Genomic DNA, 19820 nt, shown 5'->3' on the forward strand with positions numbered 1-19820 from the left:
TTGGACTATAATTAGGTTATTATTTTTTAAAAAGGTCATAGAGTGTCGTTTTCCCCTTTATATGCGGCTGTTGCTGATACAAAAGCTCCCAATAAATCACCAAATCTTGTATAACAATACAATGTGGGTTTAAATGACGATTAGGATAAAAGATCACAGGTAAAATTTATTAAAAAGGGCTAACAATGTGGTGATTCCTTCATTAGCTCTTCGTAGCAAAGATGAACTACACCAAATTTAGTAGTAAACAATCATTCGAGTCACATAGAACCCAAAATTCAAGTGAAAAATATTCTACTTAGTGTAATTAGAAACTCTTCTCAGTTCTAACAAAATATTATTTTCAACTGAGTGTACCCATTACTTCACAACAGGCACCAGACTAAGGCAAAATCCACGACCTGTGGCCAAAATAAGGAAGATCCCTAAAACTACATACTAAGGTACAGAACCAACAGAGAAATCTCGTCTACCTAATACAAGAAGCAAACTCGGTAACACTGAGACACAATGATCGTTGACGAGATCTAGAGAAGATTAGATGGCACGTTAACTCGAGTCTACCCAGCACGGGTCATCTTCATTTTTGGCATTGCCTTCTTCATCTGCCGAGCACGCTCTTTAGCTTCTTTCTTGCGAAGTGCCTCTGCACTAAGCTTAGCCTCAGTTTCCTCTATCTTCTTTCTCTGTTCAGCCTTCTTCCTCTGCAGTGCTTCTTGCCTGGCATTCTGGAGTTCTTTGTAAATCTCTTGGGCAACCTTCATTCTTGCTCCTTCAGTTTTAGAGCGGGCCTGAACAATATAAAACAAAAGTTAAATAATATACATTGTTTTCAGATTTAACATACAGTAAGAGCTCCATCCATAATTACTCACATGCGAGCTTAGCTTGTATCGTCCAATTAAGTCGATGTAATAAGGTACAAGAGCCACAAGCCGGGTCATGTCAGCCATGTTTTTGGCATCAGGGAGAGCAAACTTGAATACCAGCATCTTCTTGTGAGACCCCTGATGTTGATCAGAGAGATGCATCGAGATGAAACCTTTACCAAATTTCTCATATGCTTTGTCACCGAAAACCTGCAGGTATCAACATAAAGCTATATTACATATTACTCATTCAGCTTGCTAATCAGAGAGCAATAGAAGCTCATCACCAACTTATTTTACGGATACTGTAAACCAAAGCAGCAAATAGCCCACAGAAGAGGAGAGCACAAATGAAAAGAAACCTCTCGGAGGGGTGTAGAGGCCATGGTCAAATAAGCATAATAATGGGGTAGGTTGCAACCACAGTTATAAAAGTAGTAGCTGCTAAAACTGGATAATTATGTACACAGAGCAAGAGAGATAAGACGTAGAAACAAGTGAACAGTTTTGATTCCACGCGAAGTCAACTTTTTCCACAGAAAAGTTTCTCACAGCATTTGTAATAGAATTTCACCTCTTGGAACTAGTGATAATAAGAATAATATTCCGACTGACAACCCCTCAAGTCACAGTTCAATACTCCTGTACTGTTTACTAGGATTTGTCCAATGTAAATAAATACTGCTTTGGAGCATATTCATCTAGCATCAATTCAGGGGAAAGACAGAATGCTTTAACTTTTCATAACAGTTCCACCAAAAACTAGAAATAGTAATAAAAGGGTAAATAGCCTGATTACAACACTAGTTTTTTTTTTAAAATAATTGTAGTGTCCGTGCCATATTGCATGCACCTCCAATAATTTCATTATACCTGCCACCTCCCATAAGCAACAAATACCAGGTAGCCCAAAGGTAAATCAAGGCTAGGAATCATGGGAATTTCTTGAACCCATCAATCCTAAATAAAATGACCACTCTTGTTTCCTTGCAAACCTAATCCTAGCCATCCCACTCTTTATACTCTTTATTGATGGGCTCCACAAGTTCTAGGAGAAGTACTATAGTTGAGTATATTCAAGAATATAAAGAAATGAGTCAAGTCATGCAAGGCTCCAGGTTTTTGCCTCGTTCAGCCAAAAGGTCACATAAAATATCTCACAACTTGATGTTTCGTCTTTAAAACATCTATAAAGCTTCAAAAGATTTCCTGTATGATGCTTTTGTCCAAGAAACTGAAAAAAACTAATCTTTCGCGATAGAAATCCCCCGCACAAACTGCACTTTCACAAGTGGCATGCAGATGAGGAACCATTTTATACTTTTTAGTGGCAAGCTTTGAAGTACAATTATTCAATGAATGTGACTCACTTTCTAATGCACCATATACCACAAAGGTTGCTCCATTATTAATCCATTTACAGAACATTCAGTACTCTACCATGGAGTATCAAACAAGTGCTAAAATTAGAAAAAGAATCGGGATATGAAGCACTTGAAGGGGAAAAGGATTGCCAGCTTGATGTCAAAGCTTATCAAAGAGGATATACAGTGTCACCTTCTGAACAAAATAACTGAAGGTTGTAAACATTTGTTGGAAGCAACCAGGGCCACTATCAAACATATTTTGAGGGAGGCAAACTGATATGCGGATTTTGTAGCAAATGCAGGTCACAAACAAGAAGAAGATTTGACAATCTTGGAGAATGCACTGAAGAAAATGGTTGAACTGCGTGGCATACTAACAAATTTAAAAATATTAATTATTTTATTTTTCAATGTACCCAAAAAAAGAATGTACTTTACCACGTCTATCACTAAAACTCTACCACACACTGCCCACTCTCGTTCGGATTCAATAGATCATCAGCTTGCACGAGGCATGTTTTCCTTTGAGCTCCCATCATAAAACTTTGACTAAGCTTCGTCGTAAAAAAAAATCCTAAAACACCATAATTCTCCACAGCCTGAGAGTTTTTCTTTTTTGATAACCTTGGTGTCTAGGCCAGATTTCATGCAACTCGACTAAACCTTAAGCACAGGGGTTGCATTGCTCCACCAACAATCACTATTAGAAACCTCCATGGCTGCCAAATAAAGGTCACCAGAAGCATACAGCACACCAGAATGACAATTGAGTAGCTTATACTCACAAACGTTCCAGTAAAAGAGCACAATTTTAATATAGCGCGAATGACTAACACAGATCATACTAATATTCATGTTATTTCTATAAACAAAACATCTGAGACTACTATGAACTACGAAAGACTCGAGCTAGACAGAGTCATTAAGACACAAACCTGATCAAGCACGGTTTCGCTGATCATATCCCCAGCCACCTCTTTTGACTCAGCAACAACAGCCAACTCGTCAGCAATCCACTTCCTCCCATTTGGTGGACTCACCACTGATGCAAATCTCTGGAGATCCGTAATCTCTTTTTGCATTGTCTTGGCCAATTTCTTCTTAGCCACAGCAACCACCACATGATCCATTGCATCATCATTCATATACACCTCAAACGTTATCTCATCTTTACAAGGCACCACCATATTATACAACCTCGATATCAAATCATGCCGACTTTTTAGCTCCATCGTAGCCAGCAAACCCTGACAAAATCTCCTCCCACTAGCATAAAATTTGAACACATTTTGTCCTTCTTTTAACAACAATGGCGAATCATCCGTTTCCCCAACACCCAACAAACTAAAATTCTTGTCAAATATGGAATCCTTCGTCGCGAATTTACTCGCCCAAGCTAACGCTACGTTCTCATTCTCCTTCTTCCCGGTAAAGTAGTTTATTACAAACATAATCAAGAAAGAAACACAAACTATCTCAACAGTGTAATCCGATATCGATCTCGGCCTTTCACTCTCAAGCTCCAGTTCAGGTTTCAAACCGGGATCCGATTCGGAAGAAGTGTAAGTCTCAGTGGCAGATTCCGTAATTAAAGCGGAATCAGAGGGCGGAGATTGAGGAATACCTTCGAACTCATCTTCATCCCATTCCTCAAAGGACATGGACGCAGGCTTCGGATCCGACGGCTGAGACGTAACTTGAGTGGCAGAATCAGACGGAGGAGGAGGAGGACCATGGTGAGATTCAACAGGGTCGGAGACGGAGAGAGTGGTGGTAGGTAGAGGAGGAGGGAGGTTTTGTGCGGCGGAGATGGGTTCATCGGGGTCAACAAAGTCGTCGATATCATCGGCGTCGAAACCCTCGAAGTGGCGGTGCTCGGCGGAGACGGGAGAGAGGTGGTGGAGGAGAAGGGAGAGGATAGAGAAAAGGGCAATAAGGTAAAAGAGAGTGTCGCCTCTAGGGAGGAGGAAGGAGGAAAGAGGGGAAAGGGAAAAGGAGTGTTTCGCCATTAGAGAAAGAAGAAGTGTTTGGATTTGATTTCTCTCTCTCTCTCTGTGCTTCTCATAAAACAAATAGTCCTACTAGTATATTAATAATCTTCAAAGTGAGTGTGCGTGATATTTTCAAAGTGCACTTGCAAGTTGCAACTATATACATGTCTTAAGCCTAATGATTACATCTAACTTGGGTTGTTATTTCACACACCCCCACATTATACATTTGGATATTGTTTAATTTTTGCACAGGAAGAATCAGCTAGGTGTAAATGTAAATAATTATGCCCATGAAATGTTTACTTGAAATTAATGTAAAGCAATTTAATGAAGTAAAAGTATCATTAATTAACGATGATTCAATATTAGTTGTATATCTTCCAACATATGTCATGAATTTATTAGTTTCCTATAAGCATCTGTCGCAAGTGAGATGAAAAAATCATCAATTTAAAATGTTTAAATGACAGTTGTACATCTTCCAACGCATGCCATGCATTCATTGATTGATAAAGACGCCTATTGCATGTGAGTTTCTACGATTGTCAAGTTTGATATTGCTAATGCAATATAAGTTATGTACGAGTGCATGTGATAAGTATTTCTTCATCCTTAACCAATTGCTTTGGATGTGAATCCTACTAGAACTGAATCGCCTTTGTCAGAAAGCTTTGTTTTTTATCTGGGACTTTTCCCATGCAAATTCAAATGTCTAGGAAACATTTTATTCTAATTTGTTTTTAACACAAATTCAAACTTAATCAAACCCCAATACAAAGATTAGACACCCAAAGAATCTGCAATGCGCGATATTGATGATATTTGGTTAATTATGATTTTCTCTTTGGCATAAACACCATCCATAATACATGAGTATTTTATGTGAAATAATAACACATATATTAACATTTTTTTAAATAGTATAACACAATAATAAGAGTTGTCCATAATCTTTTATTTGCAGTTTCTAAACAAGTGACTAGCATTCTTAGTTTATTTTGCATATTGTATTAGTTTATATGCATTTTATCTTTTTTGTTTGTTATACTGTTATCGATTCTAAGCCGGAGGTCTATTGAAAACCATCTCTCTACTTCACCTGAGGTAGTGGTATGATCTGCATACTTGCATACACGCTACCCTCCTCAGACCCCACTATGTAAAAATACACTGGGTATGTTGTTGTTGCGGTTTCTAAACAAAGAATTGTACATTATGCTAATTAACAGAACCTGAAGACCTTAAATTAAAAGGGACAAACAACTTTCCCAATTAAGTGAGGCCCTTCAAGTTTTAAAAATCAGGTAAAAGGGACAAAAAAAAAATTCAATTTTTTTTAAAACATTTTCATTCCAACAACTTTGCACAGTTATTGAACAACTTTACAAAGCTGTTCGACAACTATTCAAAGTTGTTCGACAACTAATGCAATTGTCGAACAACTCTCCCAGTTGTTTAAGCGACTTTATTTTTTTTCTAATTTAATAATATTGTGAAACTCATTTGTCCCCTTTTTTTAATTAAAGACGAGAGAGAATTTTTCAACTCATTTTTGAACCTGTTGTCTGCGTCTAGCCCAGACAAAACAACACACCAAGACTTCATAAAAGTAATATAATTATATTTTACAAATCCTAACTATGCTAAATTTCCTTGAAAGGTTTGGGTGAATTACACTTGTTTGAACTATTCGTTGACACAAGATTTACTGAATGTTTTTGAAAGCATCAACAATCTAATCTTGTTCATCACTCAATCGTCTAATAACCTCTATGTTCTCTCATCTACATTGCAAGTGTTGAAATATGTAGTATTTCACTTGCATTCCTTTTTTAATCCATTTATTAGTGTGATATATCGATCATCTGGTCGATCAGCTAGTCAGATTATTCAAGCTATACTCAAGAAGTTAGAAAACTGGTACTGCAAACAAAGATGTAACAGAAGTTGGTCTCAATTCAGATGCGGAGCATAGGATAACAATAATGCAGCAGCTGCTGTAACCGCGCATTTTGGTGGTACATTAAACATTCCCTCATTAGCTTTTTGGGATAAATATACATATAGAACTTCAGTGATTCTGTCAAATGCTGAAATATTTATTTTGCCAGCAGCATATAACCATGTACGATGATTCAACATCAATTAAGTAGAGAGTAAATTTTGTCACACACTGCGTATCCCCACCTGAGGATCAGCAACCAGATAGTCCATCGCCTGACCCAGGGTATATCAGCAACCAGACAGCCCGTCAATAGCAGCAAGTTTCCTTTTCGTAATCGTACAAAACGTAGAGCCTCCTAGGAGTTTCTGCTATGTCTCGGCATGCAATAAAACCCCGATCCAAGGCTTAGTGGTTATTTTCCTTGTTTATCTTATCTTCTTCTAATAGCAACTGGATTATAGATTTGAGAACTTCATTATCAGTCACCTTGGAAGCCTGAAAAGTCAAGTGCCCAACGAATTCATCAATCCAAAACAAAGGATTTTAGAGGTTTAGATATTGAATGGAAACAAAATATGAACGCAAATCCTAAAAAGCATTTAACAGCAGCTACATGGTAATGTGTACCTAAAGAAAAGAAAAGAAATTTAATGTCACAAAAAGAAAAAGGAAAAATGATGTGCAAAATAATGCCAAAAAGTCTAAAACAATGAAAAGACTCCCTGTGCCTCTAAAAGTTGTTTTGAATCTCGAGTCGATGGTTACCATAGAGGTGAGAAAAATCGTGCCTCTAATACAAGGGGAGACCTTCGGGTCAGATGAAGGTTGTGCAGAACCTTACTTAGTTGGAATAGAAAAGGCGCATGTGCTCATTTTACGTTCAAGAGGGAATAGCCAAAGAAAGTGGAGTCTCATATCAAATTTCCGTAAGCACATTGGATAGGAACATCTAAGGATTTTTTGTACGAAGAGCCAAAACATATGGAGTCTCCGTGCAAACATCAAGGACGGTGAACATGATGGAGAGAAACATGGACAAGACATGCTAATTTTTTTTGAAGGAGTAGCCCAAAAGGAGCAGATCAAGTTCCAGAATGAAGAATTGAAGACACCATTCCCCCAAACAGAGCAGTATAATTTGGGTTTCAGATTCCTTTTTTTTTTTTTTGGAGTGGGGAGAAGAGAACATCGAGAAGCCACTCAATTAGGTTCAAATCTGCTGGCAATAATTGAAATTTGAAAAGTATTCTTTGTAATGTACATCAACTGTCATCTCTTCAGATTTCTTAAAATAGTCTTGGTTGGTGCATTTCTACCAATTATTCATCTATAATTAGGTGATTGCTACAAGAAAGAAACAGTCAATGCTAGAACTGAAAAAGACTGTACTATTTGTTAGTACAAGATAAAACATCTACCTGTGGATTACGAATAAGCTCCTTGAGAATATCATGAAGAGTTAGCCGCAGTTCCTTAAATAGCACAGCTGTTTGTGCTGGTGCTACAACTTCTAGCCATCCATCTATGGTGACTGTTCCAGTCTGGAAAAGAACAATTATACACCATTAGGTAGGAAAAGGGATAAAATCTCAGGAGTGGGCAGATAAGGTTCATTAAGAGAACTAAATAGTTTCCTTCTCCAACTGCTGGTCTGCAGCTCCCTAACATTTGAGTTATGAGATATGTAAATGATTTTTTGGAAAATGTAATGCTATTACATGGTCAAAAATCTTATAAAACCCGGGAGAATGACAGGACTAGGACCCAACAAGAAGAAAATATTTCCTTGGTAAGGAAAATGTTACAGCTATATTGCAAAATACTACAAAAACAGGGAGAAAGACAGGACTAGGAACCAATAAGAAGAAAATATTCCTCAAAAGTAAACAATTAATGTACGAACAAATGTGAACGAGTTCCACCCTTTTTTCTGTGTATAACTGCAATTATCAGGAACTAAATTGGTAAGATCTTGCTAACATCTGAGGCCAATCTGGACCCAGGGTAAAAGATTGACTTAATTTTCCACAGAATCATCCTTTTGAATTTGAAAAGGGCAAAAGGAAAGCTCTTCAGAGAAAGTATTCTACTTTTAAAATAGTACTTGACACCAGTTTCCAGAGTAAGAAACTGTCCCCAGTTTTCTGACACAACAGTAAAAAAATTATATTGGTTACCTGTTTTACTTTGTCCGCCTTTATTTCCTCCTTTTAAGGGGGTGTAAGGGGTTAAACACTTAGCAATACCGTACTTCTGCATTGAAAATCATGGACAGCAAACTAACGAAAAGGAGGGTGTACAGAAGAGTACGATATAAGTAAACCGCATGTTTGTTTTAGCATTTCGTAACAAAATCTCAATCTTCCATGCTAAATAAACAACAAAGCAAATCATAGTTCTTAACAGTTCTTGTTTCCTGTTCCTTTTCTTTTTCCCACTTTGCCAGGTAAGTCTCCTACCCCTTTATCACTAGACAGCATAAGATGGACAACCTCATGTACAATGCTTCTAAGTTTTGGCTGACAGCTTTGAGCAAATTTGGAGAATGAAATTGACACCTACTACTCATTGAGAAATAAGAAACAAGAACTTATCAAGTTATGAAAAAGAAAAAGCAGGGTAAGTAAGCATGACCATAAACAAAAGATACCTGGTGCTGAACGTTTATTGGGCCACCAAAAAGCAGTATAGTATAAGGAGAGACAACAGTAGTGTCTCGCAAAAATACTTTGTTAGTCTCTACCTGAAATAATAGCATATATAAGAAGTATATCTAAAAAAATGGTGCAACAAAATATATATGAGAGACAAAAAAATTGATCAAGTGAAGAAATTAGCCAATAAACATTTTGAAATACAAAAAATAAGTCAAATAGTTAAGTTGAACATTTGACTATGTTAGCTATGGATTCACAAAGAGAAAAAGAACACAATTACCCAATTTGAACTCTGAGATGCCCTTCCACCAGGGACTTAAAGCCCACAATTCCTAAACAAGCTACTATTTAGAAAAGTAAACAAAACAACCTAGGAATCCATCCTTAGAATTTCTAGAGTCCCTAAAGTAGTGCTTATTTGTTAAAGTGGATTTCCTTAGAAACTTAAAACTAACTATAATTTAGTAATTGTAGAAGTGTGTGGCCATCTCATTGATGTGGTCCGAACTACGAGACAAACCAATAGTCAATGAAGTGGGGGTTGAGCACTATGAGGTCTCAGGTGCTATTCCCAAAAGAGACAAAACACTAGATGGTTTCTTCCCATCTATTCTAGCCATGGTGACAGAGTTGCCCGTTGCTGGTGGGAGGTGGCAAGTACCCCATGGAATTAATCAAGGTGCGCACAAGCTGGCTCAGACACCAAGTTTATCAAAATAAAATTGCAAATGATTTACTTCATGTTCTCCTCTCTTTTTCAATTTTGGGAGCAAATTGTTGAAAAGGATTTGGTTCCCTTTATTCAAAAATTTAGCCACCTGTTCCTGAATGCCACAATGCGATGCATAGGACAGATGAATTAAATAGTTTCGGCTATACAGTTTGTTATCTTGCCTGGCTTTTCTTTGTTTATCCCAAACAAAAGGGGGAAAGGTGTTTAGTGGAAAAAAAAAGAATTTCGTAAGAAAAAGGCACCTAAAAATTCCTTTCCCCACCCTCTCCTGACCTAAAGTGACAGAAAGAAGCAACACTTATTGAAAGTATAGAGGACACATGTAGATAAGGGCAGAGAGATCGAATGTTTAGTTTTTCAGCGAAAAAGATAAAGAAAATGCAAACCTTTTCAAGAAAGACGAGAAACGGATACTGAAAAGCTTTCAAGTCAGAGTTGATTGAGGAAGGGTGAATGTGAACTTCTCGTTTTCCATCATACCACGCAGCGTTACTCTTTGCCGAAAAACCTGCGTTCTGTTTTAGGTTACCAAGAACAGTTGCAGCAATGCCTTCTTCTCTCGCAGATACATTGGGATATAGACCTGCACACAATATGGCCTACACACATTTATAGAGGATCAGTATTCAAACAATTTAAAGAGGTAAGTAGACCGAAAGAACAAACGGAGTGAAATAATCTCCCTCACTCGCTATCTCTTGCCCCCCCCCAAAAACCCTCTAATATTTTCTATATTGAACAACTGCATTTAGCTGCATATGCCCTTAGTGTAATAATTAATAACATTATAGGCTTTATAGCAGACCTGCCTAGCTGACAGTGAGGATATTAAGAAGCAGAAAGTCTATCTGGAAAAAGTAAAAAGTTGATTGTAAAGGCCAAAAAAGGATAATTTTGATAAGAGTTAGTGCTTTCTTCTCAAACAGAGGCCTGGCAAAATCAGTAGATACCAGGAATGGAACATCTAACCAGACGCATGCTACAACGGTGATCTTGAAACTGTAAATTCTGAGTTAGATCTTTCTCTTCCGCAAGTGATAGTGATCATGTAAACAGAATCCAAATGGTGTAAGAAGTTCCATTATAACTCTATGAATGTAGACCTACCTTGTCGTTATTCCGGAATAGAAGCGATTAATTCATGCAAACTTACATGGAATTTGAAATACCATGCAATGATCCTAGATGTCATTGATTGCACTTTTTCTGAACTAAACTAATGGCCCATTGGAGCTAATGTGCTATTATCTCATTGTTTTTGAGGGGATTGGTGGTGGAATGGAGAAGTCCAAGGGAAGGTGGAGGTAAAGAAGGTCGCATATGCGAAGTTGGTGGAAAGTAAGAACAAGAAGAAAAAGTGGATGAATAGGGAAAGGTATAAAATGGCAGGAAGGTGGCTACATTAGCGGTTACAGCGACAAAAATGGCAGTTAAGCTTTAACATACCTTAAGAATTGAGGAATGATTTGAATTTATATTAAAAGGTTGTGATACATCTGAAAGCCAACTGTCAAGCTTCTCTTTCTTTTTCCAATCAATCTGCATTCAAAAACTATTTCAAAGTAAAAATACCATAATATTGGGATATGACTTACAGCAGGGATAGAGGAGAGAGAAACAAAATCGTCTAAATACTTGGTAAATTTTACACATTTAATTATTTTGAAAACAAGCCACCCCCACTGAAATCAGGCGACTCCATGCTGTTTACTTTTGCAGACTGAACACCAGAAGATATCCCTGGCTCCTCCCACCTCGCCCCCCATAGAATTAAAAAGGAACGAACCAAAAATAAGACATTTATCAATTTGACAGAAGAAAGGAGCCTATTAAAGCTGTTGCTAATTACACAGAAATATTCAAATGAGAGAAGTAGGCAACATCGCCAGAAGTTGCAATCAATGGGTTCATGATTGCCAATCATGAACCCAAAATGCAAATTGTTAAGAAGTTGACGTTTAGTTGGGTAAGAATGCTCATATAACTACAGTTCCTAAGATCCTAAACATCCTAACCTTTTTTGACATAAACATGGTCTAACATTGTCCTTGAGATACCTCCTGCTGTGTTTTTATTGTTCCCTTAATTTAAATATCCAGAAAAAGCAGGTGATTCATAGTGCAATTCTATACATTAAATTCACTAAATTATTACCATCCAATTTAAAGGATGAGACTGCAACTCAGAAGTCATAAATTAATAATGCAAACTTGATAAATATGCATCTTCGAAATAGAAATACCTCCGACTTTTTTGGGAGGTTGATGAGTCCAATATCAGCTAGCAATGTTCCAAATTGTATTCTCATGTCCCTGGCACAATAAAACATGTATTAGCAGTTGGAAAAACAACTAGAGGTCTACAAAGGGAGGTAATCCGGAAAAAGAGGCATAATTCTCACAGTTCAGTGCCTTATTCAGGAAGAGCTAAACATTACAAACCACAAGTATATATCCTGTTTCCAGAGATTGTTAGTCTTCCATGACCTTCAAGGATCATTATAAGTTCAACATGCAGATTGGTGCCAATGATAATTATGAGAAATGGCAATGGTGAAAGTAGGTGTGAGATGCTACATAAGAAGTAATATGGGTAGGTAGTGTATGCTGATGGTGGTAAAAATTATTCCAGACTAAGAGGTGTTCTTCGCTAGGCAGGAGGTTTTGCTTTTTCCCACTTACCTGAACATTTGCTCATAACGTGTTTAACCTCCATCTTATATATGCAATTTTTTTAAACCAGTTCTCACTGCAGAAATTAAAGAATGGATTCAGGATCAGGTACTGGCTTTCTTTCAAGTATAAAAGATGTGGACAATGACAACCATGATTCCATTAGCTGAATCCATTCTACAGCCCCACGGCATAAAACACCACCCATCACTTTTGAGTTACAAGAAAACTGAACTACATGATACTTCTTTACTTGTTAGAGAAGCTCTAACATTGTTATTGTAACTGTTAAAATTCGCGGCATAATGAGGGGTGAATCAATAACAAGGGATGTAATAAGTATGGCATAAAATTCATACCTTATCATGTACATGACAGAACTGCTTAAGAAATATGAGCTGCAAAACTGCTTTGCCGCTTTGACTCCATTCTGCCAGAATGAAAATGAACTGCATCAGCAGCATGGCTTAAAGAATGACATTGCATAAATTAAATGTTCGGAAATACTTTTTTAAGAGTAAAAAGTGTTGAAATATATTTAAGCACTTTATCAATAGACAGAATGATCACTCATGGAATAATGGCCTAGCTGATCCACTATGGCTCCTTTAATTCTTATTGGACTAACAATGAACAATGTTGTCACAATTCCACAGGAGAAATATGCTCTTTCTACAAAAGAAATTATTGTTTGGTCTATTATCGAAAGAACACCCAATAGAACCAAAAAAAAAAAAAAAGGAGCTGGGGTTTGGTAAATGATTAGCCATAGATTGAGAGAAGCTGTTTAGCCAAATTATTCAAGATTAAAGTTAGGTCACACTTCACCCTTACCAGCAGTGATCTGTTTCTTATATATGACAGTTGGAAATCAGATCACTAATACTGAACAATTTCAAACGACAAAAAAACTACTCTTTTGATCCTAAATTAGCAGCCTTGGTCTGAGAACTCAACACAAATATTGAGTAAAGTTGAAAATTGTGAGCTATTTACCAGTTGGTAATAAGTTGACTTCTCAGTTTTGCGAATTAAATAAGAAAGGGAAGTTGCACCAAGAGTAGTAAATGTATCCCCCTCACAACTTGTGTCATATAAAAGGTAGGGACAAGGAGTGGAAACAGGCTTTGAAATTGACAAAAAATGGAAGTATGACAAAACTATCTGGGATGAAGGTAATAATACTTACTATAGATGCTAAGAACCAAGCCACACCCAAAGTATCATGATTAATCATATATTTTCCATCACAAAAGCCAATTCAACCTAAGCTTTCAATTGATCCTTCCTTTTTTTGATAATTGAGAAATATCTGAGGACTAGTGGCGCAAAGTCTTGAAACTTGGGAGATAACACACCAATCTATGCTTCTCAACTTGAATACCAGGCTCTTTTTTGTGGCAAGGTTCGAAACCACACATCAAAAGCTACACTCTTAACCGATAGGCTAGAGCCTGGGGGGAAAGCTTTCAATTTTTCCTGCAGGGTTAGAACCCTCTAACAAACAAAAGCCTGGTATTTAAGAGGAAAGGATAGAGGAATCGGCCTAATATCAACGCAGATTCGTAGTGTGTATCACGGTCAGCTATTTCATAAGCAGTTGCAAGTTAGTAAATCACTAACCTCCCGCAAAATTTTGTCCCACTTTTTATACGCTACCATCATTAGAAGATGGTCAGATTGCCAGTTACCACTGCCGGAGTCAGTTTCAGAGCCAAGTTTATCACTCAAAAGTGCCAACTTTGCTCTTTCAACATTTTGTCTCTGCATATGCATGTCATAACATAGTTAAATTCCATATCAACATAAAAGAAACTTTAAGAGTTGAAGATACAAACCTCATCTTTTGGATAAACAAATGGAGACTTGTAACTCAGGAAGGCTGAAATAGACAGGATTGGTGACAAGCAGCCAAATACTCCAGCATATATTAGCATCTACAGTTCCATATTTGACAAATATAAGATAATAGTGGTCAACAAAGCACAGAGAGCCAGACAATTGGTGTATCCCCGTGAAATTTAATGCATATTGAAAATTATCACTCCTAGAGAATCATATTTTTTGGTAAATTTTCTATGTTTTAGTACACTGCTTGTATTCAAAAGATCTCTTAAATTATTCTTTTTTAGAAATCATAAAAAAAAAAAAAAATTAAAAACTATTTACCTTTTTAAAAAAAAAAAAAAAAAAAGTTTGTGAATTAGGGTTGTAAAGCTTAGAAATGTATAAAGATGTTAGAGAATAGGGATAATCACATAAATACCTTTCCCACCAACACATCAACAGGAAGTCTCGCCAAATGATACCCAAGAGGAGTTAACTCTTCATCCCCTTCAACAGCACCAACCTGAACATAAATTGAACTATGAGCTTATCACAATAAAGCACAGGACGGTGCAGTTCAACTGGGCATTTCATGCAACAAACCATACTTGCAATTAAACACATTTTTAAATGGAAACACAGGAATGTATTTTTTATATGCATAAGAAGAAAGAATGTGGATAAAAAAATTAAGAACATATAGGAAACAATCGAATGGAAGCACACAGCATGTAACAAACCAATCTATGCAAGATAGCATACCATCTTGCACAACAACTATGAATGATGCCATGGAAAATGGAAACATTTACATGACAATATATGCCACAAGCTAATGAAGCATAGTAGAGACTTGTATAAAAATACATTTTGACATAGATGAAACAAAAGAAGATGTCTCAAATTACACGAGAATTCGTAGAGTGTATGAGTCCTGATACCTCACACATTAGATAAAAGCATTAAGACATTAATATGAGCATGTACTTCATATTAGTGATAGTAGAAAAAAATTATTAAATACTAGTTGATAAGTTAATTTGATAGAGAAAACACCACATTGTTGTTTGAAAAGTGATTAGTGTGAGGGCTTTGAATTCTTGAAATTTAAGAATGTTGCATAGAAATGGATAGTTACTAAATGTTGAGGACGTTTCAATAATAGAAAAAGTGCAATGAACTGAGACAGAGGGATAAATATATCAGGAAACCAGACCCTCTCAATGAAAAAGGCCAAAGGGTGTCTAAAAACCACAACACTAGAAAAGAAAATCTTGTGTGCACTGGACCTGTAGTGCACCGGGCAGCTCTTATCTCCCATGTGAAGAGTTATTGTTTAAATAAGTATCTTCTGAGTGAAGGATTTAAATTTCCTCTTAGCTCTTTTCTTAAAAGTATTATATTTCATCAACATTTTTTGTAAATTGCTCTTCCTGGGAGAGTAAATTTCCATATCCTGCCGTTGACTTATGATGTCGTTATTATAGCACATGCAGATATCGATACTAAGAAACCAAAAAACGGATTAATCTCCATGTGATATACCTCATACAACAAAGAAATTGCTGACATAATAGCTTCATCCTTCGGAGGTTCAAGAGCCTAACAAGACACAGTTTGGGAAGACAAAAATGAGTTAGAAAAACCCATAGAACAAAATGCATAAAATTGCAACTGAATAATCTTAAAAAATAAGAAAATAAATAAAATCACCATAGACAAAAATAGTTTTATGCTTCCAAGTGATAGCAATTTGATTTGTAAGCACAATTCTACCAACGGCATTCGCAGCATCTCCGGGATCTAACATAACCAACATCAGTGCAATATAAGAGAGAGGATCATCTGAGATGAAGAACAGAAGTTAAAATAACGAGGAAAAACCACTAATACCTACCTGGTAAGACCGCATGAGCTTCTCATATCGATAAGAAGTATAGAGACAAAAGCAGATTCCTGGCTTTACACGTCCAGCTCTGCCTCGGCGTTGCCTTGCATTGGCTTGAGATATCCAATCTTCAACCATGCTGGACAATTTCTAAAATCAAGAAGTTTACACAATAGCAAACGTGATTACTGGTGCACCATACTCTGGAGACAAAAAGCAAAGGGAATTGACATTTTCTTTAACAAAACACATACTTCCTCTGTTTCAAAAAGAATGACCTATTTTGACTTGGCACAAAGTTTAAAAAAATAAAGAAGACTTTTGAATCTTGTGGCCTTAAATTAAAGTTGTGTCAAATGTACCAAAATGTCCTTTAATCTTGTGGTCCTAAATATGTCATGTGGAAAGTTGAAATTAAAGTATTGTCAAAAAAACAAAGAGGTCATTCATTTTGAAACGGACTAAAAAGGAAAGTAGGTCATTCTTTTTTAAACGGAGGGAGTAAAAGCAGAGGTCCCAACAAGTAAATCATGTCATTTAGAAGTTCAGCAATAAAAGCCCATGGTTGGATCCAGAAAAGCCTAAACAGGCTGGTTATATATTGCAAGCTAAAGGACCAAGGTCTTTCACTTGATTCAAAACTGAAGGCCTGAATTAGAAACCAGATGATATACAAGACTCCTCATGCCTTAACTTCGTCATCATGCAAAAATACATTTTTTCCCTCTCTGTGGTTCAGATGTTGTCACAACCACTTCATCGGCTAACCAGTTTCCAAGGAAATACATCTATTAGAGCTTTTATTTTACCTAACGGACATGACAATACAGGTGCGAGTTGAAACTTCTCTACTGATGATACCTCTAGACCTAGTCATAGCCATATATAGACAAATATTTTTCTATCCAAATCGCAATGCTGAACATATCTCGCAAATTTCTAATTCACATAACAAAATCCAAATATGACAGAGAGCAAACTTAAGATTGAAAAATGCCTTGATGGTTACATGCACGCATTTTTATTAGCAATACCGCTAGGCAGCAACTATTATCTAGATGGAGCTGCCGTAACACTTGTATTGTGAGTCATAGCTTGAAAAGTCTAAAAAAGTAGATGAAATAAAATATTTCAAGTGTTAGATACAATTCATACAGAAGCATGAAGCCATATGGGCCCTTATATTAATAAATATTATAGTATAGACATCAAACATGCAATATCCGCTTCATTTTGTTGAGACGACAATCCTCAGAGATAATCAGCCTTGTCATTTGATATGAAAGAGAGCAGAAAACTTACCTTCTTCGGATTATAGCGATTTTCTTTGTGCTTTCCACAGTCAACCACATAAACCACATCATCTATGGTTATGCTAGTCTCTGCAATATTTGTAGCTATTATAACCTGAAAGAGGTAAATAACACAGAACAATAAGTAAACGAATCACTTAAAAGTAGGCAAAATCTGGTGATGACTAAGAATAGGGGTTTTCTCAGACTCCACGTAGAACTATCAATTTGAATTTGAATATGGTCCAACATGGAGTAAATTATGAGATATAAAAGATATTTAATATGCTAAAGAGCTGACAAAAACAAGAAGTGTTCAATGCTAGTTACAGGAGTTATTTAATATGCTAAAGAGCTGACAAAAACAAGAAGTGTTCAATGCTAGTTACAGGAGTTAATTTACACCAGCTATATAAAGAAAGTAAGCATTTAGCCTTCAGGGAGTAGTTTCTTGATTTAATTATGTTCAGACAAAGAATTAGATTAATAATAGCACAAAACACTGCACAACCAACACATGAAAGAGACCAGAAAAGCGCAGAGGGGAAAAGAACCCAGATTGAAGAAGATAAGATGCATATGATGGAATCAGATAGCATAGATGCCTACAATGAAAGAACATCAATTGAACAGAAAACAGTACCTTACGAATGTTTTCTGGAGGTCTCATAAACACTTTTTTCTGATCCTCGGATGCTACAGAAGAATGCAAAGGAAGAATCCATTCAGAAGACTGTCCACTAAACTGGAAGGAGACAGACAGTCTATCAAGTAAGGTGTGTATTTCTGCAACCCCCTTCAGCAGAACACAATTCACAAATCAATCTTCCTTTCTTATGCAGACATAGAACTTTGAAGAGAAAATCAAAACAGAAGTGTTAAATTGATGAACTTACAGGTAAGAAAACCAGTATAGCACCCTCAGGGTATGTTTCATCTATGTAGCACACCAGGTCTTCGAGAAGATCATAATCAATAATGTCTTCATTCAATTTCCTCTGAGATAGTGAGAGATGGTTCATCACAGTATTCTTTCAGCAAAGTTTTTAGGATCTTAATTAACATCACTGAAGAGGCACTTTAAGAAACAATTACCAAATTTTTTTGAGTTTGTCCACTATAATTTTGATAATTACTGGGATCATAATAGGGATTTATGTATTCTTCAAACAGCAACGATTCATCACCCCATGCAGAGAGAACAAGGTTTTTTTTCCCTCTATGATTGCCAATAGGAGCATTCTGTAGTCACCAATTGGAAAGACATAAGAAGCTCTTGAGCTACATAAACAAAAAGCTAATATACTGAACTTCAAGTCAATAAGGAAGATTTACTTCAACTGTAAGCCAATATCGGAGCAACACTCGTGATGATTATGCTCAGAAACTAGATCAGCTAAAGTAAAGATTGGTATAAAAGAAAAGACTTTAAAACAGTTCCAATGCAGAAGCCATAATTGCCAATGAGAGCCTTATCTGGCAAAGAAAAACAAATTCAAATTTCAGACCATCTAAAATATCAATCAAGGCAGGTAAACTGAAATACCTTCTCCCTAGTAGATGTCCCACAGCTCAAAGAAGCAGGAGAATCAGATGCAAGGCGGTAATTGATAATCTCATAAATATCCTCGAGAAAAAAAGTTGATACAGGATGTGTTCGGCCTTGTGCAGTAATTACAGGGCAGTGACCAAAGTAATGCGAAAACAAATGTGAATCTACTGTCGCGGACCTAAATAATGTGTAAAATAAAGAATAAATTCCTCCACTAGCAGTCATAAATATAAAGAAGGACACGGAACAAGATAATGACAGCAAGATATCGATAAACTAAACCAAACCATACATGAGTATAACTTTCAGTTTTGCCGTACCAAGGGCAGATTGCTTCTGGATGAGACTCTTTAAGACAATGAGCAGAAAATCACCCTGTTATCAAAGAGGTTAGAGTTTCTTCCAACTGGTTTTCCATTTTATCCATTACTATACAATAAAAAGAGGAAGAAGCAGGTATATAAATTAGACTACAGCAAAAAGTGTAATTTCCCTCTTCAGTTTGATGGTCCTAGTTATCTAGTGAGTAGTGAGCAGAACAAAAGAGGGTCCTGGGGAAACAAAAAGGAACCATAGTTGATCTCTCCAAGAAGATGAGAATAGCGACACCCAACTATTATAGACACCAAATATCGGGATTTCAGAATTAAATGAACATGACAAAAGACAACTCAAAATACTTTTTTTAATCAGGTAAGTACTGTTATCAATGTCAGAGAAATCGTACACTAAAAAGTAGCGAGACCTAGATCAAAATATGGTTCTCTAAAAGTCATTTATATATACAAGAACCACCATATCTGAGGTTCTTTGTAAGATCTCCTTACAGTAAGCTCTTATAGTCAGTATGAATCAGGTTTTCTGCACTTGTCAATTTGGATTCACAGATGCCAAGAAAAGTAAGTAATTTTTACTCCGTTTGCAGCAAGAAAGTAAAATAGCATATGTCAGCTCGTATTCGATGTGCAAAAATCGAGTGAAGACGTGAACATCTCCTCTTGCATTATCAAGTGTCCAACTCGCT

At 36.5% G+C, this 19820-nt stretch overlaps 2 protein-coding genes across 7 annotated transcripts in view; both read right to left on the minus strand.

Moving 5' to 3' along the window:
• Positions 1-277: 277 nt before the first annotated feature.
• LOC107839888 (uncharacterized protein At5g49945) lies at positions 278-4475 on the minus strand. The gene is made up of 3 exons (XM_016683544.2): positions 3172-4475; positions 876-1079; positions 278-791 (listed from the first exon to the last, which is right to left on the minus strand). Exons 1-3 carry the CDS (start codon positions 4243-4245, stop codon positions 561-563), a joined length of 1509 nt encoding a protein of 502 aa, XP_016539030.2. The 5' UTR covers positions 4246-4475; the 3' UTR covers positions 278-560.
• Positions 4476-6170: 1695 nt separating this feature from the next.
• The window catches only part of LOC107839889 (DExH-box ATP-dependent RNA helicase DExH7, chloroplastic), a 33373-nt gene continuing 19723 nt past the window's right edge, over positions 6171-19820 (minus strand). For 3 of the 6 annotated variants that reach the window (XM_016683545.2, XM_016683547.2, XM_016683548.2), the window contains 19 exons: positions 19089-19171; positions 18791-18974; positions 18340-18486; positions 18141-18242; positions 17888-18040; positions 17255-17359; positions 15962-16102; positions 15778-15867; positions 15610-15666; positions 14504-14587; positions 14076-14174; positions 13861-14001; positions 12597-12667; positions 11808-11877; positions 11012-11104; positions 9952-10164; positions 8826-8918; positions 7594-7716; positions 6171-6670 (listed from right to left, as the gene is read on the minus strand). In XM_016683545.2, coding sequence (XP_016539031.2) covers positions 6581-6670; positions 7594-7716; positions 8826-8918; positions 9952-10164; positions 11012-11104; positions 11808-11877; positions 12597-12667; positions 13861-14001; positions 14076-14174; positions 14504-14587; positions 15610-15666; positions 15778-15867; positions 15962-16102; positions 17255-17359; positions 17888-18040; positions 18141-18242; positions 18340-18486; positions 18791-18974; positions 19089-19171 — 2139 coding nt within the window. In that variant the 3' untranslated portion in view covers positions 6171-6580. Of the gene's footprint in view, positions 6671-7593; positions 7717-8825; positions 8919-9951; positions 10165-11011; positions 11118-11807; positions 11878-11966; positions 12314-12596; positions 12668-13860; positions 14002-14075; positions 14175-14503; positions 14588-15609; positions 15667-15777; positions 15868-15961; positions 16103-17254; positions 17360-17887; positions 18041-18140; positions 18243-18339; positions 18487-18790; positions 18975-19088; positions 19172-19820 lie in introns of those variants that run through there. The other 3 variants (XM_016683546.2, XM_016683549.2, XM_047394840.1) reach the window with 3 other exon arrangements.

The sequence above is a fragment of the Capsicum annuum genome, chromosome 8, assembly GCF_002878395.1.
Source record: "Capsicum annuum cultivar UCD-10X-F1 chromosome 8, UCD10Xv1.1, whole genome shotgun sequence".
Lineage (NCBI taxonomy): Eukaryota > Viridiplantae > Streptophyta > Magnoliopsida > Solanales > Solanaceae > Capsicum > Capsicum annuum.